Source organism: Armigeres subalbatus, chromosome 2 (assembly GCF_024139115.2).
Source record: "Armigeres subalbatus isolate Guangzhou_Male chromosome 2, GZ_Asu_2, whole genome shotgun sequence".
Taxonomy (NCBI): Eukaryota; Metazoa; Arthropoda; class Insecta; order Diptera; family Culicidae; genus Armigeres; species Armigeres subalbatus.
This window is the reverse complement of record NC_085140.1, coordinates 218,381,839-218,407,504: the sequence shown is the minus strand read 5'-3', so window position 1 is coordinate 218,407,504 and position 25,666 is coordinate 218,381,839. Positions and strand designations below refer to the sequence as shown.

At 39.2% G+C, this 25,666-nt stretch overlaps 1 protein-coding gene across 2 annotated transcripts in view; it reads right to left on the bottom strand.

The window, feature by feature from the left end:
• Positions 1–2,035: 2,035 nt before the first annotated feature.
• Positions 2,036–25,666, bottom strand: part of LOC134215899 (G-protein coupled receptor dmsr-1-like) — a 167,494-nt gene continuing 143,863 nt past the window's right edge. The window contains exons 4-5 of one of the 2 annotated variants that reach the window (XM_062694989.1): positions 14,624–15,022; positions 2,036–2,699 (exon numbers count right to left, since the gene is read on the bottom strand). In XM_062694989.1, the coding sequence (XP_062550973.1) occupies positions 14,814–15,022 (209 nt within the window). In that variant the 3' untranslated portion in view covers positions 2,036–2,699; positions 14,624–14,813. The remainder of the gene's footprint in view (positions 2,700–14,623; positions 15,023–25,666) is intronic. The other variant, XM_062694988.1, reaches the window with a different exon arrangement.

The window sequence follows — 25,666 nt, the reverse complement described above, 5'->3', positions numbered from 1 at the left end:
TAAGAGAGGAAAGAAAAGAATTCAACAGAAGATAGATGTTGAACAATAAATTTTGTTTAAGATTGTTTTTTCAACCACATCAAGACTCCCCAAACATAAATGGTGTCACAATTACGTCGGGAAATTAATGGGTGTCACAATCACAATTTTTTATTTGTTCTTTTACGTAAGTAGGGTTTTTTGAGCGGTTTTCTCTGGCTAATAAAATTGTGCTCATTCATCTTTTTGTACGAAGCGTACATGTTCGTGACGTCACCACCAATTGCCATCATTTTCTTTTTGCCATCATTATAACCATATAGTCAACGTGTTTTCCAATCATTAAAAAAAAACAATTAGAATAGTATGTTTTTGCCTTTCTCGTAGACCAAAGTTGTACCGAAAGGCTATAATTTCACTCCAAAAACGAACTTTTTAACTTACGAACTTAAGCTCCGGAGACCAGAGCGTTAATGAATAAAGCTTCCAATGAATGATTAAATTGGTAATGATTAAATCATTTAACTCTATGATTAACGATTATGATTGATGATTTATTCATTTTTGACAATGATTAAAGCTTATTAATAGTAATTAGGTAGACTTTTTCAAGAGACTTTTTTATGAGTTTTTGGTTTAAAAAATGTATTTTGGCCACAACTTTCGAACCCATTGTCCGATGTTACCAATTTTCAATGGAACAGGATTTTCCCTTAATTAACTAGTCACACAATAAAAATGAGCTTCCACCCTTCAAGTACTTGGACGAAAGCTTCCAAATATATCTATCAGCTGAGGATAAGTATGAAAACGAATATTGGTGTTAAAATCACTCCGTACGACTTGATCAAAGTAAAATTACCTTGCGGCCCACGGGCCGTACTTTTGTTTTACTTTGATCGTTTTGTACGGAGTGAATTTAACACCAATATAGATATATTTGAAATCTTTCGACCAAGTGCTAATTTGTATGGTCAAAGCTGATTTTTATTGTGTAAACAGTAAATTAAGGGAAAAAACGCCTAAGGTGCTGAGCACCGCTGGGTTAAGCGTAAATGCTTGAAAAATGAGCGAGACTTTTTAAGCGTTTCTGTCGTAAAAAATAAATCTTGGCCATCACTTCTAATTTCATAGCCCAATCTGGCTATTTTTTAAAAGGAAATGATGGGACAGGATTCAACATCGTATGCATTTTGTTGCGTGCAAATCGGTTAGAGATAAGTGCCCCGAAAATTTGCGAGACTTTCTTTTTATGAATTTTTCAAATATAATAAATAAAACATGTATTTTGGCGACAACTTTCGAACGCACTGTCCGATGTAACCAATTTTCAGAATTACAAGTCGAATGCAACTTGTTGCGAGCAAATCGGTTAAGGGTAAGTACCTGAAATTTGGGCTAGACGTTTCTGGAGTAAAAATGAATTTTGGATCTCGATGACCAAGACGTTTTGACTACAATTGCGGAGGTACATTGCACAGGCAATGATCGTTGCTGATACGCTCAAAGGCAGAATTAACTGTAGGAAGTTCTGGAGTCAGTAAACTTGAACTTACTCGACTTACCGCACTGCGAAATATCGGAATGCTGAGGATACCTTTTCGAAAAACGAATTACGGACAACGAGAAGCGTTTCTGGGTCTACAACGGGCGTTCAACGAGGTTGCCTCAGGTCTTGATTTTATTATATCCCGGAGACGATTCGTCGTAATTTTAAAAGAATGCATTCTGCCACGTTCAATAATTAACGATGTAGTTATTATCATGACTTTTATTAGTATTTATTAACAAACAACAATTCATAAATCTTATAGCCCGGCTTATTTTCAATAGGAACCAATGGGACAGGATTCCCGTTCGCCGAACTCTCTTGATTGGTATATCACACAATGAGTCTCCAGGCCTCCTATTAAAAGTTTGTTTTTGGAGCAAAAATATAGCATTTGTGTATACTTAGTATACGTAAAGGCAAGAAGCTAAATATTAAATACGTTTTGTGAAATAATATATTTTGTGCTTCGGATATTTAAAAATAATTAAACGATATTCTCATTTACAATTATTTATTAGAAAATTCAAAATTAACATGTATTACAGAATATAACTTACCATTTCTGTACTGGTTGTATTACATTGATGAAATTAATTTCATTAACTCTTTTAGAGATGGCCACTCATGATTGTTTTCTGTATAAGTAAAATGTAAATTTAAAAAAATTTACTTGAACTGGTTAAATTTGTATTTAAGTATCATCATGGTTCCAAGGTTTTCTTATGATCAATGTTGAAAGCCGACAAAGCGTCTGAAAGAAACTGCATTAGCCTCCCTGATGATGATTCAAACAAAATGTACCCAATTCATGATTACCCTTTCGCTTCCAAAAATTAAATGTTAATCATTATATACACTATTTTTTCTATTAACAAAAGTTGCTCATATTTTGAATGTCTAGTAAATGTTAACATTTTATGTCATATTGGCCAACAACAATGGACGGGGCTCAAAAAGTCATTGCGCAGGCTTGTTAGATTTAAAAACATATTGACACATATGAGAAATAAATATTCATGTAATGGTGTAAATTATAATTTATAAACATCCTAATTTAAACATCATTTTATAATCACATTTGTTTCATTACAGATAAATTTAATAAAATCCTCTCGATGAATTGTTACAATTGATATTCACTTCCATGATTGAAGCTTCGGTTCGTGATCTGCAATAAAAAAAAACATAGAAAGTAGGGTTAGATATTTTGCTAATGCTAAAAATGGGAAAGTAATGGAAGGGAAGGAAATGTATGGAAGTGTTGATCGATAAGGTATGCGGAAGAACCTCCCTAAAGTCAGTATATTTACGGAACGAGAAATATGTTTGCAGACAACTCCATGTGGTTGTCCGGAAATAATATGTTAAAGAAGTTAAAGGCATATTTGGATGAAAGCTAAAGGCTTATTTTACAATGGGCCTGGAGAAAACGCCAGAATGGTTGTTTTGTCTTAACGGATAGAACTATAACTTACGGGAGATGTGAACACCGTTAAATTTAAGTAAAAACGAGAGGATTTTTCCCAATTTTCCCATTGCAAATCGATAATCAATAACGAATATTGAACTGTTACGGCCATATTTTTTCAGAGATGCCCTAAAAAATACCATATAAGTGATTTTATGAGTTAGGCAATTTTGTTTGATATGCGGAGGTTTTATGAGACTATCAATGGCGTGCGGAGAAAGACAACGCCATCTCCCGTCATGTGCAACGACCAAGAAGAGAATTTGCTGACAGATAAAACCGAAGTGGCTGCCAGGTGGTAGCAACACTTCGAGACTTTGTTGAATAGTGAAAGTGACGGTGCATCGGTTAACATAATAATTATTAGCGATGATGGGCCGATCAACGACGGATCAAATGTTCACCCTGAGACAAATCCTTGATAAATTCCGGGAGTATGACTTGCAGACACATCATCTGAGGGCCCTCCTTAGCCGTCTACAAAGCAAGACCATGCTGAGGGTGGCTGGGTTCGATTCCCGGTGCCGGTCTAGGCAATTTTCGGAGAGCAGCGATTAACACGAGTGGTACAATTTTCAATAAGTCCGTCCAGCTATTTGGCTTCGCCGACGACATAGATATTATGGCACGTAACTTTGAGAAGATGGAGGAAGCCTGCATCAGACTGAAGAGGGAAGCCAAGCGGGTCGGACTAGTCATTAACACGTCGAAGACAAAATACATGATAGGAAGAGGTTCAAGAGAAGACAATGTGAGCCACCTACCGCGAGTTTGCATCGGTGGTAACGAAATCGAGGTGGTAGAAGAATGCCAAAAATGATACCAGCAGAGAAATTCGGAGACGCATAGTGGCTGGAAATCGTACGTACTTTAGACTCCGCAAGACGCTCCAATCGAATAGAGTTCGCCGCCGTACCAAACTGGCAATCTAGAAAACGCTCATTAGACCGGTAGTCCTCTACGGACACGAGACCTGGACGATGCTCGTGAAGGACCAACGCGCACTTGGAGTTTTCGAAAGGAAAGTGCTGCGTACCATCTATGGTGGGGTGCAGATAGCGGACGGTACGTGGAGGAAGCAAATGAACCACGAGTTGCATCAGCTGTTGGGAGAACCATCCATTGTTCACACCGCGAAAATCGGAAGACTGCGGTGGGCCGGGCACGTAGCCAGAATGTCGGACAGTAATCGGACAGACAGTTGAAGAAACGGCCTCTTATCCTCAACTTGCACATCCTTGCGTTGATTGGCTGCCACCCAATCACGCGTTGGCGCATCTTTCCCAGCACTATGAAGCTGGTTCCCAGCTCGTTGGTGGTGCCACAGCTTTGGTAGAAGGTAGCCGCTCGATGCCCGCTTTTCCACACTTTCTGTCCTGTCCAGCAGATTTCCTGCAGCGCTACGACATCGAAGTTGCGGGGATGTAATTCATCGTAGATTATCCTATCGCAACCTGCGAAGCCTAGCGACTTGCAGTTCCATGTTCCAAGCTTCCAATCGTGATCCTTTATTCGTCGCTAAGGTCGTTGCCGATTGTATCGAGTCGTATTATCTTCTATGTCGTTCGTAATAGTTGTTTTTACAGGCGGCTTATTGGGCCTGCGCAAACCTCCTGTCTCGTCGGAGGGCCGTCGTGTCAGGGCTGTTTAGCGTCCCACCTAACACCAGGACTTGGGCTTGTGCGCTTTGAGCGGCACACGGTCGCTTTGGCGGAGCCTACTTGCGGATACATGCAGCTTTTTATAGAGGTTTAACAGGGCCCACTGTCAAACCCCACCACATCCTAGGCAGGCGCCACAACTCGCAGATGGCCTGGGGAGGGATCGTCAAGCCCTTGGACATAGTCCCTGCTGCCCCCTGTCGGACAGTAATCCGGTGAAAATGGTTCTCGACAACGATCCGACGGAAACAAGAAGGCGAGGTGCACAGCGGGCAAGGTGGATCGATCAGGTGGAAAATGGCTTGCGGACCCTCCGTAGACTGCGTGGTTGGCGACGTGTAGCCATGGACCGAGCCGAATGGAGAAGACTCTTATATACCGCACAGGCCACTTCGGCCCTATTCTGAATAAATAAATAATAATATGGTTTTCCGGCGAAACTGATACGACTGATTCGTATAACGTTGGATGGATCGAAATCAAGCGTAAGGTTTGCGGATGAAATATCGACATCATTTGTGAATTGAAGCAGGGTGATGCATTCACGAATCTACTGTACAATATAGCGCTCCAGGAAGTAATTGGGAGAGCTGGTGTGCAAAGAAGCGGTACCAGATGCTTTTGAGCCTTTTAAGAGGGAGACAGCGAGGATTGGACCCACGATCAGTACCAGTGAAACGAAGTTCATGGTCGCTAGCAATCAACGTGGGTTCATTAGTGGTGGTGGCAGTGAAACGGTGAAAAATTTTAAGTAATGGAAGAATTAGCGTATTTTGGAACATTAGTGACGTGACGTGCGATAATGATGTTACCCGCGAGGTGAACAAGCGTATTGCAGCTGCAATTAGGGATTATTGCGGACTTCGTAACCAGCTTAAGTCCCGTAGTCTTTAAGCGACGACAAAATTCGCGCTATATACTACTCTGATTCTTCCGGTGGCTTTATACGGCCATGAAACATGGACGTTAAAGGAGGCTGATCGGAGAGCTTTCGGAGTGTTTGAGCGTAAGTTGCTGCGGACAATACTCAGCGGTAAACAGAAGAACGGTATCTGGCGGCGTCACATGAATCACTAGTAGCACCAGGTGTATAAAGGGCTGGATATTATTAAGCTTATACAACACAGCAGACTATGGTGGGCTGGACATGTTGTTCGTATGCCGGAAGAGCGTCAAGCGAGGATAATATTTAGAAGAGAACCTGCAAGAGCCCGTAGGCTTCGTGGAAGGCCGCGTACACGATGGCTTTTTGCAGTTGAAGAGGGCCTGAGGGCGCTTAAGATTCATAGCGACTGACTGTAAGCGTTTGGCCCAGGATCGAGTCCAGTGGAGAAGGATACTCCATTCAGCGTAGGTTCATCGAAGAGCTTTAGCCCATCAAGTATCAAATATCATTTTGTCCGGTGGGTGCGTTCTGTCCTGTTCTCTCTATAATAAACGAAGAAGAGATAATTTGCCGATAATTCTGACTGAATGTGGAGACGCATGGTCATTGAACGTTAAATGGTTAAATTACCAGCTTAACTAGTGCTAGTGGTACAGTTACCTTAAAGGGCGGAGCGTTATGCAGTGTGCACGCTGTTGCACAGATTTGTCGAGTATCCACCATCCAAATGCAGATTTGCACATTTGATATCCTTTGCCGAATCTTCCAACGTAACTAGAATTTCACCCAATCTCGTTTTACAATCTACGCACATCCAATTATAAATTCATCATTGGTCCATCAACGTACTGACCGTAATTTGAGATAAAGCTGATCACTTTTTGGTATTATTTGAATATTTTTCTTGAGCATAATAAGTGTATTCCGCAAAATATACGTGTAATATAAAAAAATGTTTAATACCAAATGGTTTGGATTTTTGCCTCGTCAATTAAGGATAGTTTTACTAAGAATACAATGTTCGAAGAAGACAAAACATTCACTTCTATTTATTCTGTAGTCCAGTGATGGTGATGAAAACATTACTAGGAGTTGGACCAAAAAACACTACCTTTCTGTCAGAAGGAAGAGCAACTGTTCCTTTTATTCAGCCCAAGTGTTTATACCTAGTATATACTTTTAATCGTTTGGATGGTGAACACTGATGAAGTATTTGTTCTCGATACAAACCGTATTGCGTGAGAAGAGAACTTAATGATTCAGTCCACCATCTCATGAATGAATGGGATGAAATTAGACCCAAAAACTATAGAACTCTCAACTTATTTGTGACCATGGGGGGTTCTATATCACAATTTCTTCGGTGACAGTTCGGATGAAAATTCATTAAACACATTCATCAAACATCGACGAGGAAGTAATTCTGATGGAAGAAGTAGCTTGCACAAAAAAAAAACTTCAGCTCTGCTGCAAAAGGTGCGTCATGAATTTAGGTACTTGGCTGACGAATCCCAAGTAACATTTTAAGTTTTATAACGCTCTTAAAGACCATAATTTACTCTTCAAGGGTGTTATAAAACCAGTATAAAACCAGAATGTTACTAGGGATGTTTCCAATTCCATCGGTAAGGTAGCATCAGTTGTATTTAGTAAACACAAATCTTGAATTTCAAACGCATTTTCACAAATCACAAGCGACCAACATTGAATAAAATAAATAATGCCTATTTTTGATAGCCCACGATAATTGATTTCATTTAGATCATTCAAAATGGTTTTACACAAATTTAAACACAAACTTTTTGTTCTTCGCTTTCAACTTCTTCCAATGTAAACAATTGATTTAAAAAATGATGAAATCCGAGACATCGCAATGAATAGGCTAGTGGTCTTTTTCCCTGAGCGCCAACCTGGATGATTTTGAAGTATACCAGACGGACCATGTGCCTTCAGAACTTTTTCATATAAACTTAGGCCGTTACAAATATTTAAATAAAATTATGTCCCACTGATCTCCGGAAGGTCAAGGGGGGGGGGATAATAAAAAATAAATATTAAAATAAATTAAAAATCAAAAAACTCCTCGAATTTGTTAAAGAATACTTTGAAAATCCTAAATTTTTTTTTGTTGCCCCCTCAAAATATTATTTTTGGGCAAAAAAATTCGAAGGGGGGGTCATAATTGTTTTGAAATATTTGTATTGGCCTTATTTAGCAAAAAAACAGGAAGTTGGAGACGTCGCAAGTCAGGGCTAGGAACAGTGGCGACTTCCCACATTTCTACAAATTGGTTTTGTCAATCCATATACTTTGAAATGCCGCGAACCGTGTTTCCGATTTCAATGGGAAGTTTCTGTTTAAATGGGACCTAATTTTTTCCAAGTACCTTATCCCATCAATATTTTTGGAAGCATGAACAATTGTAGAATGATGAAAGTAGCATTAATAATACTGAAAATCAATATTTCTTTAAATTAAATGTCCGGCACATAAGTGATAGGGGGAATGACGGCTTTGGCAGGTTTTGTTCTATTATTGGCAGGGTTTTTTTTATGACTGACTATGCTCAAATTTGCCCTAAACATTCTTTGCATATCAAAGAATATTGTGGCCAAATTTCATGAAATTTGGTCGACAAAAACCCCCCTGACAATAATAGAACAAAACCTGCCAAAGCCGTCTTTTCCCCTAATCAAATTCTTAAACTGATTGAAGTTAGCAGAAAAAAAAACAAAGTAATGTGAGTGCACTGTACAGCATATTGATAATGTAACCCTGACCTAGAGTTGAAATTGTTCCAATTATGATGTTACGCGTATGCCAGAATTATCAGATAAACTGTTGGTAGATGACGACTCATGCAACGGAAGCAATAAATGATAAAATTATTGTCAGCCGTAGCATGAAAATGTTGTATAGCCCTTATTCTGACTGATAAGATAAAATCTAAAATAAATCAAGAGACAAGACCTGCCATATTTTGTGTACTTTTGCGGAATAAATACGTAGCGAAATGTTTGTTTCAGGTGGCATTTAATTCAACGTGGTCGACCCCATATAGCGAAGAACTACATTGCATGCAGCCCTGCGAGAAACACGGATGACAGAACAGTTGCAGGTATTCATTCTGCCTAAAATGTATTGTAATTCCATCAATCGTGTTCAAAAACTACTATCCAAAATACAAACAGAGTAGGATTTTTGAAGTGGGACCAGTGTTGGTAAAATTATTCATAAAACTCAATGATTGAGCGCTCCCGCGAGAACAAACTCGTTTGCGATTTTAAAATAATGCATCACGTCTGAGTTTTTCATGCTAAAACGGATCATTTCACTTATTTCCCAAAAAATCATTTCGCTCTAAAAAGTGTTTATAATAAATTTGGGGGCAATTTATCGTTTACACACGCAAGAGTATCCATTGTTCTATGTGTTGGACGTTGATTTACTGTTATTTTACGAAGGAGAACAAAAGAAACCTACGATGATTCAAATGGATGATTCAACTCAGCCATGATTTTTTAGGTGCTGAGTTGGGTGCGTTTCAACTCACGAGTGATTTGAATCGTTTATGAGTTTTGAGATTTTGAGTTTTTCTCAACACTGAGTGGGACTAGGCCTGCGTAAATATTCGTCAAAAATTCCAATGAGTTCTTATGAAAATTTTGAACGATTTGCCGTTGAAATCCATTTTGTTGATATCCACATTTTGAACAATTTCCCCCGGAAAATCAGAAATTTTCCGTGGATTTCACGAACATTTTCCCATTTTTTACATGGAACAACCGCCGGGTAAAATGGCTTCAGGCGTGATGCGATTTTCCGGACCGGCGCACACCGCTAGCATGAACTTCTAATAAATGCAAATATTTCGAAACAAGCAGGCTGCGCTAATTTACACACGTGCGTTTTCATCGCTTGAGGACGTCCTGCATGACGGCAGTTTTTCGCATCCGTCTATTGGTGCCAGTCAGTGGTGGCGCTTGGAATCTTTCTCGCCGCTGCAGTGGATACGTTTTGAGAAACTTTGACCAGGACGCTTGCCCGGATTAAGGCAATGACAGATGTGATTCATTCTTTAAAAGTAGGGGTTTGTCGGGATTAGCGCAATGGAGGATGTGGTCCCTTCTTATTAAAAAATGGGCGTTTGCCAGGACTTAAGCAATGGTGCACAGATAAAAATATGTTGTGATTTTAAATGTATTTTCATGCACATATTTGGAGCATGCAAATAAACGCGGGGAATGGTTTTCTGGCAAAAATCATTCTGGTAAATGTCATACAATCGTAATCCTTATGCTTCTGTGATTTTTATCCTAGATTGAAATCAAGGATCACGCCCACCTTGATTTCTGATAGCAATCTGGATAGACATTTCAAAACAAACACATAAATATCACTAGTGCTATGCAGTTGAGATTGAAACAGCTCTCCTGGTAGTTGGTCAACTCCAGGGGCTTTGTTGTTTTTCAGCCGGCAGTGCACGTTGATGATGCTATAGTTGAAGAAACGGCATTTTATCCTCAGCTTGCACATCCTTGCGTTGATTGGCTGCCACCCAATCACGCGTTGGCGCATCTTTCCCAGCACTATGAAGCCGGTTCCCAGCTCGTTGGAGGTGCCACAGCTTTGGTAGAAGGTAGCCGCTCGATGCCCGCTTTTCCACACTTTCTGTCCTGTCCAGCAGATTTCCTGCAGCGCTACGACATCGAAGTTGCGGGGATGTAATTCATCGTAGATTATCCTGTCGCAACCTGCGAAGCCTAGCGACTTGCAGTTCCATGTTACAAGCTTCCCAACGTGATCCTTTATTCGTCGCCTAGGTCGTTGCCGATTGTATCGAGTCGCATTATCTTCTATGTCGTTCGTAATACAGTATTGACCCGATTTTGTCACTCCCCGATTTTGTCTACCCCCGATTTTATCACGTTTTCGACCCGATTTTGTCACGTCCCGATTTACGATTTCGACCCGATTTTGTCACCCCAGAAAATTTTGAAAATTTTAGTCATTCTTTTTATTTTCGTAAAAAATACTGCAAACAACGTAGATTTCCATGAAATAACTTTCACCGCTAGTAGTTTAATATGAATGACTTCTGAGTACCTGGGATTCTATTAGCTTAGATTCTATAAGCATTTTCGACAAGAAAAAACTGGTACCGTTCACGCATTTTGCCTTTCCAAGGCATAAAATGATTCATATTTGTGAAATGGAATAAAAAATTTAAAATATTTTTTTTAACACCTAACACCGGGACTTGGGCTTGTGTGCTTTGAGCGGCACACGGTCGCTTTGGCGGAGCCTACTTGCGGATTCATGCAGTTTTTTTTATAGAGGTTTAACAGGGCCCACTGTCAAACCCCACCACATCCTAGGCAGGCGCCACAACTCGCAGATGGCCTGGGGAGGGATCGTCAAGCCCTTGGACATAGTCCCTGCTGCCCCCAAAAAACGCTTATAAGACCGGTAGTTCTCTACGGACACGAGACCTGGACGATGCTCGTGGAGGACCAACGTGCACTGGGAGTTTTTGAAAGGAAAGTGTTGCGTACCATCTATGGTGGGGTGCAGATGGTGGACGGTACATGGAGGAGGCGAATGAACCACGAGTTGCATCAGCTGTTGGAAGAACCATCCATCGTTCACACCGCGAAAATCGGAAGACTGCAATGGGCCGGGCACGTAGCCAGAATTTCGGACAGTAATCCGGTGAAAATGGTTCTCGACAACGATCAAGATCAAGAAGGCGAGGTGCACAGCGGGCAAGGTGGATCGATCAGGTGGAGGACGATTTGCGGACCCTCCGCAAACTGCGTGGTTGGCGAAGTGCAGCCATGGACCGAGCTGAATGGAGAAGACTTTTATGTGCAGCACAGGCCACTCCGGCCTTAGTCTGATAATAAATAAATAAAATAAATGTAATTTGATATTATATGACTTGAATTTGCAACATAAGCCATGATCAGGGAATCAATTTTTCTTGCGAATGCGAAATGCGAAACAAGCGACAAATAGAACCAACGACAAAGCTTTGTTTTTGACGGAGAAAATAATGACAAATACCTATCCGAAACATTTGGCCGCTACAAAAACGAAGACAATTTTTTTGATAACTTTTCATTCCGTTATTTTGGATATTTTCTGCAGCAAATTTCGGTTTTATGTTTTATGGAAATATTCGAGAATCTTACTCTGATTACAAAAATAGCTTCGTATTCTCGGAAATATCAGAGCATGCAAGGCAAATGATTCTTGTCATATTGTGTTCGGGTTCTGATAAAGGCTTGTTCAAAGGTGCGTTTGTCAGTAACAAACTCTGTTGATGACAAAGGGTATATTGTTAGGCATTGCTCGAATATAGATTCCCTGGTCATGATCCTCCAAATTAGAATTTAGTTCCGTATTGTTTGCAAGCTACATGCTTAAAAAGTTCATAGTTTATTGCAGCATAAAAATGAAGGCTGGGAATCGTACTTTGCCCCGCTCAGTTGTGAAGCTCAAGGCTTCCGCATTTCTAAAGGATAATTATTAATAAACTAGTTTATTTGTGGACGCAGAAGCGCCCGTGGCAAGTGTTTAGATTCTTTTCTGCATTAAAAAAAATCAAAATGTTCAACGTCTGTTGTCTGTGATTTTTTTTTCATCAAATGCTGTGTCTGGTTATCTAAGGTTGTCACTGATTTTGTTTTCTGCATCTGATAGTAAAAAAGAATTGAAGTGTTCTTCTTCTTCTTCTTCTTCTTATTGGCATTACATCCCCACACTGGGACAGAGCCGCCTCGCAGCTTAGTGTTCATTAAGCATTTCCACAGTTATTAACAGCGAGGTTTCTAAGCCAAGTTACCATTTTTGCATTTGTATATCATGAGGCTAACACGATGACCAAGGCTAACCAGGGAAGTCGAAACAATTTCCAATCCGAAAATTGCCTAGACTGGCACCGGGAATCCAACCCAGCCACCCTCAGCATGGTCTTGCTTTGTAGTCGCGCGTCTTACCGCACGACTGAAGTGTCACATATTTTATTTTATGTGAGAATTTCCCCGCGTGCTGCGTCTGGTTGGCTAGTCACCGGACAGACAAACAGGGCTATTATATTTGTAAACAAGATTACGTGTTATATTGAGAATTGTTTTGAACAGTGAATTTTGTAGTTCGATTCTCGGAGTGGTTTTCAGTAATACCGTTGATAGTTTTATTACATCGCCATCGTTTCTTTTCGGGGATGGGATCTTTTTCAGGGCTTGCTGTTCTATTGAAATATTATTTTTAACAACCTCAAACTATCTTCTTGTTTGTCGTATACTAGAGGTGTTGTTTTGCAGCCGGAGGATGGATGATTATTGTGAGTGGTCATTATTTGAAGCTCCAAACGCGTATGTATGGACACTAAAGCTATGGAAATACGCTTTAGAACATGCTACAACATGCTACATGCTAAATGAGAATACATACACGGATTCCACGATACAACAATTAAAGGAAAAAAGCTGCTCTAATAGACCACTGTATCACCTACTAACATAATCAACCCATCCATCGTAGACATCACCTAAAACATCAAGCTCTGCAAGTGTTGGAAATGTGTCACAACGCTACTACAATCAAGCCCTCAGTGTAGTGATCAATCTACAATGAAAACCACACTACTCAATCAACATAAATATATTCAACTACCCTATATACACAACCCGGGTAGAAGAAAACAGCAAAATAATATCAAATTTTACTATTAATATATGAATAACTTAATAGCAAAATATGATATTAGTTTGTTTGATATAGTTGCTAAAATAGCAAAAATAATAACAGACATTGCTCTAGCAAATAACTCATTTTGCTATTATAATAACAAACCAATAGCAAAATATTCGAAAAAAAGAAAATATCAAAATCAGTTATTATTGATGTTGGAAAAGCAAATGATAAATGAATAAACAAACTTTGCTATGATTGCAAAATGTGTTCTACATTTGTTGTTCTGCTCTTTTTTACAATAACATATGAATGATGAATTTTACTATTATAACAAAACTTGTTGTTGGGATGCTATTTTATGTTATTTATGAATAACATAAGAATAACAAAATCTGATATCACAGCAAAATTTGCTATTGTCATGTTATTTGTTTGTTATTCACCTCTACCCGGGAACACACAGTAATCACCCATCAATCGGCTGCAAGATACCCCCTATAGTGTGTGATAAAATTAGTGTCGAAAAGTGTTCAAAGTAATATATTTTGCCTATACTTATAAGTAAGACAGTTTTAGATGAAAAAAAAAACACTTTATTAAACTAACTTTTACACCAACAGTGAGACCAGAAACAATTTCCACCAACCAAATGACAAAACTTTGTACGAATATAGCGGTGATTGGAAAATTTACTGCCATTGAGTAAGTTTATGTAAAAAGAAGATAGTTTGAGTTTGTTGAAAATTATTATTTTAATAAAACAACAGGCCCTGAAGAAGATCCCATCCCCGGATCGAAACGTCGGCGATGAAATAAAATTTTCAACGCCATTGTTCACAACTAAAAGCCACTCCAAACCGAATATCGAATTGCGTGTTAAAAGTTGTATGAATTACAAACAAAACTTGAGTAAATGAGGTAAACATTCTCCACTTGCAATAGTGATGGACTGCAGCTTTTTGCAGTTCATCATAGGTGTAATTACCAACTTTTGCGCTACCTACGTTAGATTGACGTTGTTCATGGATGTTCTCTTACAAAAAAATTAAAACTCATAAAATTTAAAAAAAAATGTTGCTAACATTTGAAGCTCATGGCGTTCATGAAGTTCATTTGAATTCTCAGCAGCTTGCAGCAAGCTTGTTTTTGTTCCTCCGAATCAATCCAATTACCATTTCGGTGAAGTTAGGTGCATGAGTGTTACAAGTCGCTAGTATAAAATGGGGTGGTACACTAATCTTCTTCTTCGGCTACATTTGTGGTACTGGTATTTTGAAAATGAAAAATGTTGTTTCATCCCTTGGTAAATATATACTCTCAATTGCGATTCTATTTTTCAGAAAAGAGTTTTGTCAAATGCAATCACAACTTCATACCTACTTGCACTAACGAAGCCAGTTATCGTTGAAAACCGTCGCTAAGGTTGGCTATCGGGAGACGACACTAAAGCACCGCGCACTCTGTTGGAGCCGTTTCGGTCCGGCGATTACCGAAAACAAGCCAACTGAATATTCTCGTCATTAGCACAGAGCAACAATGGCGGCAATTAGGGCGTCCCCTCGATTGCTAGACCTGAGTTATCTGTGTAGTCGCTCCATCTTGGTTTCGGCGACCTGCTGGCGTGTCTTCTTCATTCTGGGCCACCGGAAGCCACTTGTCGAAAATTTTCGGACGGAACAGATAATTAAAAGTGTTTCTAAATTGGCGACTCATCGAACAGTACAAAATAAAGTTGATGGCAGAGTTTATCAAGGCCAGCACGTCCATCAGGTCCCCTGTGGATAAAGGATATTAGATGAGAAAAAAATATGAAATTTAATTATGCGGAAATTATTTCGCTTTTGCATTCCGGTAAATGGTACTCCTTCGCGATGAACAGTTTTGTTGGATCAGTACACCAGATGTTAATGAGGTAAGGGAAAAAATGTACAAGTGAAGTGCCATATTTAGCATCAAGAGAGTGCAATTAAGTAATAAGTAGTTCTTTTTTATTTGCTGTACATGAACGACTACAACTAATTTTGTTACTCTTTTTATTTCATATTTTACAGAGAGGAGCCAGTAGTATATCATACAGCATTAATTTGATGTGGCGCATTTGTTTCAAGAAAATTCATGGCAATGAATTATGTTATTTTGTTTCTCAATATTATATGTAGTTTTGTGTTTTGGAATTTCAGAAGAATTCAACAATAGATATGAGAATAACAGATCATTTTTTTTAATCTATCATGAAAACCGTTATGCTTTTAATGGAATATACAATAAATAAACTAATTTTATCAATCGATCTACCCAGACTATTACTTAATACTTGAATTGAGACAGAGCCCAGACATTGTTTGATCCGTTTCGAACAAACTCTCAGAAATGATTATGAATTATGGCTTTTTAATTACGTTTTTACCAGTACTCCACTAAATACCTACACTGCCGTAATCTGAAAAAGTGACGTATGCGCGTATACGTATGCGTTTTTCATTTTTCTGTTAAAGAGTTCGATGAGTACTACTCGTTAACACCATTATTGGAAAATGGCTAATACGTCCCTTTTCCAGATTACGGCAGTACATTTTGACTAACCACCGAAGCGAAGCGAAATGGATAAAGGTATGCTTTTCCAAGGATATTTTTTGGATACTTTGATGTTTTTCACAGATGAAAATTAAATTTGCTTTTTTTTCAGTAAATACAATTTGCCATGCCATTTTGAAGCTTCAACTAGCAACTTACTGTAAACTAATTCTTAAATGCTTGATTTCGAATCGTACATCAAGGTAAGGCATCGGATGCATTCGTTCTATCAATCATTATGTCGAACTCATGTCTGCCCGTCATTTAAACCGATTTTACAATCACTGAACCTTCAGTTGACTCCCACCCTGCCTGCATGCGAAATAAACTGAAAACCGGAAAACAGTGTGCTCGGTGCTATCGCATTCACATGCAGGAGGTACTTTTCCACTGAGCCACTGAGCAGATAACTTCATTAACGAACGTGCGGTTGACATGATTGTGCATGAAACGGTCGCAAATGTACGCGATGTTAAAATTTCCTTCATGATAAAACCAAATTAGTAATGTGAGAGGTAGTATAATTGCGTTAGTTTCAAGATCAATTTTCTCTATTTGAATATATAGATACGTCCCCATTTTGATGAAGTAAACTATGAAATGCAAATGATTTCCTATATATAAGTTAAAATGTTTTCTATTAGATACACTGGGGGAAGTGGAAAGGAAAAATCGATAGTTCATGTTTAAACTATTGTAAAACCAGTATATATGATCTAAATGCAATAAATCATTATGGGGTATCAAAAACAGTCAATTTTGTACCAATTGTGCGATAATTCATTCCATTTTGGTCGCTTGAAATTTATGGAAATAGATTTGAAAATTAGGAGTTGTTTTTCCACTTACCCCAGTGAAATGGGGTGAGTAGTGGAGAGAGAGTAGTGATTAAGGGTAATGGCGTCTTCGAGACATTTTGTCAGTATGTCGATGTGCTTCTTTGAAGGTATGAAGCCTTATGATCAATCCCCCTGAAAGTGAGATGAAAATACAGTCGCCTCTCCACATCTCGATATTGAAGGGACCATCGAGATATGGAGAGATCGAGCAATGGAAGGAAAATTGAAATGAGTACTAGATCCAAAAAGCTCGTTGCTATGAAAAACGACAACAAAACAAAAGTCATTTCTTGTTGTTGATTTGTTCCAAAGATGGTCTAGTAGCCTAAAAATTTAAACATATCGACATAAAGAGAGTGAATCCAGAGCAAAATATGAACAGAATACATCGAAATAGAGAGATATTGAGATAGGGAGGTTATCGAGATGTAGAATGCCCAAATGTATGTAGATTGAAGGGACCAAGGAAACCATCGACATAGGGAGAGATATCGAGATATAGAACATCGAGATGTAGAGAGTCGACTGTAATATGTTTTCCAATTTACAACATGCAAGGTATTTGTCATCGCAAGAGTTGTAGCAAAAGTTTTCCCGAAAAACTTTGTCGAAAGCACCAAGTTCGTAATTTCATTACTTTTGGAGATTTCTTGTTTTTTATGTCAACAAGTTTTGAACATGTTCGACGTATATGCATATACAAGCATATGGAGACGCGTGGTGCGCTAATTCATTAACTCCTTGCAGAGAATGTAAAACAACAACATTGCCAATGACAACAACATTGTCCTCTCTTGTAAATGTTGGGACAAACTCAACTCGCAACAAACATTTGTCCCAAACTGCAACAGAATAGGACAATGATCGCCTGTCGCTCATTTTGAGAAGTAGTTAGTTTTTAGTCAAATAAGTATCAGTGTTCAATGTCTAAACATAAACATACACGCAAAAAAAAGAGTTCATGAATTCGTGAACTAACGAGTTCACGGTGTATTTTTCCATGAACAACAGTTACGGATTCGGGAATACAGTCACGTTTTCTGGAACGTTCTGGAAAACGTTACTGGTGTTCCCGAATCCATGAATTAAATCACGGTGTATTTTTGCTGGTTCACGAATTCGGGAACGCTTTTTTTGGCGTGTAGCAATCTGTTGACATAATTTGTGTTTTACTTCTAAAATATACAAGTTATCGCAGTTTGAAAAGTTCACAACAATTACTTTTCCATATTTGTTGCAGATAAAATGGAACACAAACTTGTCTTTATCTTCTGCAGATGAGGACAAAGACTTATCGCTATTCTCTTTTGTTGCTTGTTTTTTTGCATTTTCAGCGACAATTACATTCCTTGACTCCTTGTGATGAGAGATTGATTTTGCTTTGCATAGTAGGAAATGTTTTTTGATGAAACATTCCTTACAAGCGCTTACAAATCTACAGTTCTGGTATTATTTAAAAGTTCATTTTTTGTACTTTGTTGTGCGTATAAATCAAATATGACTAAAAAAAAATGCAATAAAACTGTTACAACTTTTTTATTTTTCAAGTTTTTAAGTCGCAATAGCCACCAAACGGCGTATTTTAACATTATATTAAAACTTTCTAGAACATGCAAAAAATGTGGATATGAAAATGAAACAGATATGACGAAAAACCCATTTTATGGGGTTGTCAGCATAAAATGTGAAAAATCTCTAAAAGTAACGGAATTACGAACTTGGTGTCTCCGACAAAGTTTTTCAGGAGAACTTTTGCTACAACTTTTATGAAGAATCATTCCTTGTAACTTGTGAAGTGGATTTTTTTTTATCTTACTTTTAGGGGGATTGATCAGTAAGCTGAATACCTCCAAAGAAGTGCATTAGCTTACTGATAAAATGTCTCGAAGACACCATTACGCTAAATCTATAAACGTAAAAATGAATTTCTGTCTGTCTGAACATTATAGACTCCGAAACTACTGAACCAATCGGCTTGAAAATTTGTATGCAGTGGTTTTTGGGGCCGCGGAAGGTTCTTAAGATGGTTAGAGACCCCTCCCTTCTTTGGAAAGAGGGGCTCCCATACAAATGAAACACAAATTTCTGCATAACTCGAGAACTAAGCAGAGAATAAACCAATTTTAGACGAAACGAAGTGTGGGATGACGCCATTTTTTTTTTTTTACAATATTCCACTTATTTGCACACACGTCTGTTCATCTGAACTGTAATCTCCAAACTGATCCGACTCATTCTCCATCCTTGCTTTTTTTTTCAACCCCGATACTAGTGCTTGCTATCCATCCTTCTCAATCTTCAGAAAGCTGTTTGTTTTTTTTTCTCTCTCTCTCTCTCACTTCCCGTCGGAAAGCTTTCTCCCATTTTTTTTTTTTTTTTTAGAAAGCTCTTTATACGAACGGCCCTGTTCCCAATTTAATTAATATGCCGTGCCGAAACTTTTTTTTTTTTTTTATTATAAATTTACCATCAATCTACAATTTCCCTCTCCTCTACTCTCTAATTGATACTAACACATTTAACCAAATCAGCTTGTTACCCTACAATCAGACTATGTACTAGGAAAAAATACGTTACGCTTTTAAACAAACGTCGTATATTTTGTTTTATTAATACAGCAAAAAAAACTGTCCTTCTATTTATAATAATACATCTTGCTAATTTCACCGAAGAATAGATTACTGTGCAAATATTTATTTAGCCAAAATATAATGTTACATGACCAACTGCATGGACATTATTTTTCGCATACCGAAAAAAAAACAGTTGTTTTTTTGCTTATGTCTATCTGAGAATATGAATAATGACAATTGTCCTACATAGGGTTTTTTTTATTTACTTAACCAAAAGATATTTTAGTTACCAGATAAAGATTGTCGCTTCGGTTCCCTTTGTTCTGCTGTCCGAAACATGTGTAATAGCTAATCGTATGTATTTTTTTTTTCTTCTTTGACATTTAGATCCCCTATCCTCGCCAACAAAAATGTTCCGGACAACGACCACAGCGACAATGTTTATCCCACCTTCTAAAATATCTTTTACTCAACCCTACTCATGATTTCGAATTTTCTAGCATTAACGATTGCCTGTAAATGATTCTCCGTGCTAGGTAAAACTCTGATCTTGATATTTCTTATTGAAACACATTTTATTTTCACGATTTCATGCCTTTTCGTACGTTGCTGTTCCGACAGGTTATGACAGTTTTTTCACTCCGCCGGTCTTTGGTTATAGTGTTGCTAGTTTGTAACATATATGGTGGTTGCCCCCTCGGTTGATATGCGCGATAAAATCGATAAAAAACGATAAATAAAACATTTGTCTACTTTTGTTTGCTACGTTTTGAAAGGTGTGAAACGAATCCACAAGTATTTTGTTTGTACCGAACTAAGGTATCCAGATTTTGATATTTAAATGTGTAGAGCAAGGTGCAAAATGTATACCATGAAAACTCTATAACTACATAGCCGAGTATGACCGAATATCATCATGGTAATGTCCCGTGGTGATTAATTTTATTACCAACACAAATAAATACGCCAATCTAAACCTTTACCGTATAAGTTACTTGTCTCTTTGTTCTCGTCCCATCTCAGCTCGTCCCGTTTGCAAATTAATTTTTTTCAACCTTGGCAGTTAGATTAATTTTCGGGAGAAAAAATGTTCACCAACCTAAGACTTAGTAAATATCCGAACAACAAATGGAAACCGCCGGAAGCAGAACCTCGTCTATCGCCGATGCAGAACTGACGGAAAAGGCGATATGGAATTACCGGAATAACCCAGGCGATTAAAAGTTCATCGGAGAACCAAGATTGGAGGCTAAGAACGAACCTAAAAATATTTACAAGGAAAAAAACAGACGGGCAGCTAGAACAAGGAATTTTATACGGTAAATCTATTTTATTGTCAATTTTATGTATCGAAACAGTTTATATTTAAGCACTTAGAGTGTCATATAACATGACAGTGGTTAACACGTTACCGGTTGATGCTATAGGTAGTAAAGTTGCCTGTGGATAATATAGATGTTATTCGAAAACGTAATGAGTTTATTTTGAGTGGATTTAACTTAAATATCAATTGATTTACCTGACAGCAATTCCTTACTGATAAACACGATACATGAACATGTCCCTCAAACGTTCTGGTTTTCGAATAATGCGTTTTGGTCTCGATATTGTCTTCTCCGAATCAGTTCCGGGTTCATTCAAACACTTGGTCGATTCCTCATCTTCTGGTGGTGGATTTATGCTTGCACTCTTTATCGAATCATCACCCTCCGTGAATTCGTCATCAAATATAGGTAGTCGCTTGAAGTCTTGAACGTTACGCGAGTAAAGCACTCCTCGATCGCTCCGTACGATCACCTTAGCACCATGCCTTGAAATAACGGTGTAACGTTCATCGGAAAACGCTGGATCCGTCTTCGTTTTCTTTGGAACGGCCATGAGTACTATATCACCAGCAGAAATATCGGATGGTCTGGCCCCGCGTTCCATGTCCGCATACAGCTTGCTCTGCAATTTTGCATTTGCATCCTTTTCGCGTATGTCATTTCGATCGACCTTCTCCTGTTTTGAGCTCCAGAGGGCTGGAAAGGTTCCCCTATATTTCCAGCCAACTAATAACTCAAAGGGAGTAATGCAAAGTCTAGCGTGCGGTTTTAATGTGTTGTGTACATGGACATATTGTTGTAGAGCCTTCTTCCAAGATTCGCCTTCCAGTTTAGCTGCCGTAATTGCTTTCGTTATGCCCTGGTTTTGGCGCTCTACTGCTCCGTTGGTTTGTGGGCATAACGGAATGGACTTCCGGATCTTTACTCCCTTTGCTTCCCAAAAATCGACGAATTCACTGCTCTGGAATGGGGGCCCATTGTCGCTTTGCAGCAAAAGCGGAAGTCCCCAGGTAAAAATACTTTCTGCAGTGCTTCATTCGTAGTTTTAGCGTCAATAGCTCTCATTTCTACTACCGAGATAAAACGAGAATATGTGTCTACCAAGACCATGAACTCGCCATATCCACAACCAGGAATAGATAGAAAGTCCACCTGAAGGATTTCCCAAGGTCCTTCTGGGAGCTCGCGACACGAAAGAGGAATGGGTGGGTTCTTTCTAGAAATCGAGATACACGTAAGACATGTTCTAACAAATTTTTCCACATCTGTGCTCAATCCTGGCCACCAGAAATAATCTCGCAGGATTCTCTTCATAGCAGGACAACCCAAATGGCCTTGATGAGCTTCTTCCAGTGCCATGGTTCGCAGTGTTCGTGGCAATACTATCTTGTCCTCCTTGAACACCATGGAGTCCAACTTCCTCAAATACTTCGCTTGTATCGCATACCGTGAGTGCTGCTGTGACCACAGCCCTGATTCCATTGCGGCTCGAACTTCGCATAATTCGACGTCGTTGTCAGATTCATGCTGAATATCCTGCCACGTTATCCTCATACATCTAATGTCAAGCGAATACAATAGGTGCTTTTCATTATCTTCTTCAAATGGTTCGTCTACCTGGGATTTCGATATTAACCGAGATAAAGCGTCAGCTACATTAAGATTACCGGGAATCCGTTTCATAGTAAAATCGTAGGACTGCAAACGCAGTGCCCATGCCTCTGCTCTGGAAACTGCTCTCTTACTCGTCTTTATACCATCTCCGAAAATAAATTCGTTTCCTTCAGAATCGGTGCGTATCACGAATGCTTTTCCTGTCAAGTAAAAAGTAAAACGCTCGACTCCCCAAACGATAGCCAGCGCCTCTTTTTGCGTTTGGGGATATTTTCTTTCTACATCGGTTAAGGACTTCGATGCGCACGAGATGATTCTGGGTATTCCTTGTTTGCTGTATTGGACGAGCACCGCCCCCAGACCTATTGGAGAGGCATCAACGAAAAGCTCAGTATCGTCCTGGACATCGAAATATCCCAGTTTCGCAATCGTGTTCAGAGCATGATCTTTCAGGAACTTGAACTCGCTTTCTAATTCCGCATCCCAGTAGTATTGTTCTGCTTTAGCAAGTTCTCTAAGCCGCACGGTCTTGTCCGCTCTAGATGGTATAAACCTTTCTACAAAATTCATCAATCCTAGGAAGCTTTTGACCTCCTGCTGGGTCTCTGGTGTTCGAAACTCCCGAATAGCTTTGAGTTTTTCGTCTTCAAGTCTAAGGCCATCCTGTCCAACCATGAAACCTAGAAACTTGACAGCCTGCTCAGCGAATACGCACTTATCTTCGTTGATGCAAACGTTATGCTCACGAAGCCTTTCCATCACGGCTCGCAAATTCTCGTCGTGCTCCTCTCTAGTCATACCAAAAACTAGAACGTCATCCAGATAATTTCGCACTCCTCTACATCCAGCTAATACGACGGTCTGCATGATTTCTTGGAAAGTATCGGGTGCGTTTGTTAAGCCGAATGGTAAACGTTTAAAACGATACATCCCATCTCCAGCAAAAAAATTGGTGAGATGTCGTGACTTCTCATCGAGCACAACGTGAAAGAATGCGCTCGTCAAATCTAGCGTGGAAAACCACTTACTTCCTGGAAGATCTGTCATTATGGACTCCAACGTTGGCATTTTAAAGGGAGTTCGAATAATAGCCTTGTTGGGACCTCTTAAATCGACAACAAGCCGAATGTCGTGCTTCCCTTTAGGAACAACTAATAAAGAAGAGCAGTAGGATTTATCCATACCATCTACGACACGCTCGATTATTCCTGATTTTAATAGTTCATCAAGACGTCGCTCAGTCTCGTGTTTAAATGCTGGCGGGATACTCGTAAAAATTCTTCTAGATGGAGCAATAGTGTCGTCGTAGTTCAAAACGATTGGCGCCACGTTGAACTTTGGAAACTCTGTACTTGTAGACAATACGAAAATTTCTCCCGGAAATTGGAAATCTGCGTCCGGCTGTATTGGAACGTCAAGTCCGAGTTGAAGAATACTGTATCGGATTGAAGTGTTCCTGCCCAATAAAGCCCGTGCATTCTTGATGGCATAGAACTTTTCCATGTAACGCGGTCGATCTTCGCTAACGACAAGTTCAGCCACAAATGTTGCCAATACCGAAATGTCCTCAGAAGTCGCATAAGCCTTAAGAGGCATGTCAGTACCTCTCTTAACGCAATACATTCCCACTTTTGATTCATCATTTTCCATGAGCTCTTCAAATGTTTCCCCACTAACAGTGTTTACGTCCGCCCCGGAGTCTATTAGGAATGGTACCTCCAAGCCATTGATACGTCCCATAATGATTCCATTATTATTCACATTCAAAGGAGCTCTTCCATTGCTCCGAACAGATGTTTCTGATATCTACAACATAGCGAAATTTATGAATGAGGTAAATGATAATATAATATTCAACCCACCCATTCATTTTCACCGTATCCAAAAGCCACAATCTCGTTTATTGGAGTTCCGATATCTGTTTCAGTCTCAGTATTAGGTGTCAAAAACGCTTCTGACTTAATTGTCGGATATGATAGGAAATTCAACTGGAATCCAAGAGAAATGAGTTTAACCTTTGATTGTCACTACATTTTAGGATATTTATTTTATAAAAAAAATCATTTTTCATATAAATTTAACGAAAACAACAACTTCATGTTCATATATGTATGCAAAATTTTATGAATCGAGCTAAACAGTATGAGGTACACTTACATCATTCTCTGATGACTCTCCCTCGTCCTTCTTCACCATAGCGACCTTCTTCGCAGTAGAAGAATCCTCGTCTTCACTGTTACGTCGCTTGACCGAACGCAACGCTGGCTTATGATGACAAGCTCGTTCGATATGCCCTTTTATTTGGCAGTTGCGGCAAATCTTATCTATCGCGTGACATGTTGAAGCCTGATGTTGTCTGCTGAGGCATCGCCAGCATTCGATTCGAGGCGTCGCATTTCTGATTAATTCTCGGCGACCAAAACCCCTTCCTCCTCTATTGCCTCTTGAGTTACCAAAAACTCTTGTTTGTACATTTTGATGATACCTGTAAGGAGCACCGCCATATGCCACCTGGGAATGACTTGGACCAGCAGTGTCAACAGCAGCAATCTCTGCGGTAGTTGTTCTATGACTTTTAGCAAATAATTCTTCGTTCAAGTGCTCCATCTCGATAGCCCTGACCTTCTCAATCAAGTCAACGATCGTTCCGCCTTTTCTGAGAATTTTTCTTCCTGTTTCTCGGACTTTACGATTGAGAGCGTGGGACTGAATAGTATCTGCCACTTGTTCAGCCACGTTAGAGTCACCGTAGTCACATAACTTCGCCACCGAAATCACTCGCTTCACATACTTAACATCTGACTCTCCCGGTTTTTGAGCCAGAGATCTCAGCTTCTGCCGTTGCATGAATATATAATCTCGGGACCCAAAATATGTACTCAGTCGATGAGTTGCATTCGAATATGGCAAAGATACGATATCCGGCGACTCAGAGCTCGATACCGTACTATCGAGAATGTCCAATAGCTTATGTCCGGCCTTTATACGGAATATGTTCATCTTTGTTGTCTCATCGTTGACTCCAGCCAATTGCATAGACGCTTCCAGCAACTGTTTCCACTGTTCATATGAATGACGATCGACATCTTCCTCTCCTTCTGAGGGTTTACACTCCGGAACCTGGAGGGATGCAAACGACAGATTGCTCATCGAAGACATGAGAACCGAGTTATGGTCATTGGCAGAGTTATCTTCTCGCATCGTGGAATGCAGACGAACAAAACTGCCTTCTTCCATAGACCGCATGTCTGCTTTCGCCTTTTTTAGTCTAGCTACTAACGATGCATTGCGCTTTCTTTCTTCTGCCAGTTCCTTCATCAGCAGGGTAGTATCTTTGGCCGCTTGTCTTGTAATCTTCCTATCAAATAAACGTATAACAATTCGTTTTATTACTTTAAATAGAACGATCTATTTAGTTAATATACTTCGCATTACATTCATATCACTTGTATACTAGAAAAACATACATTACTATCAAAGCATAGGTCATAAAA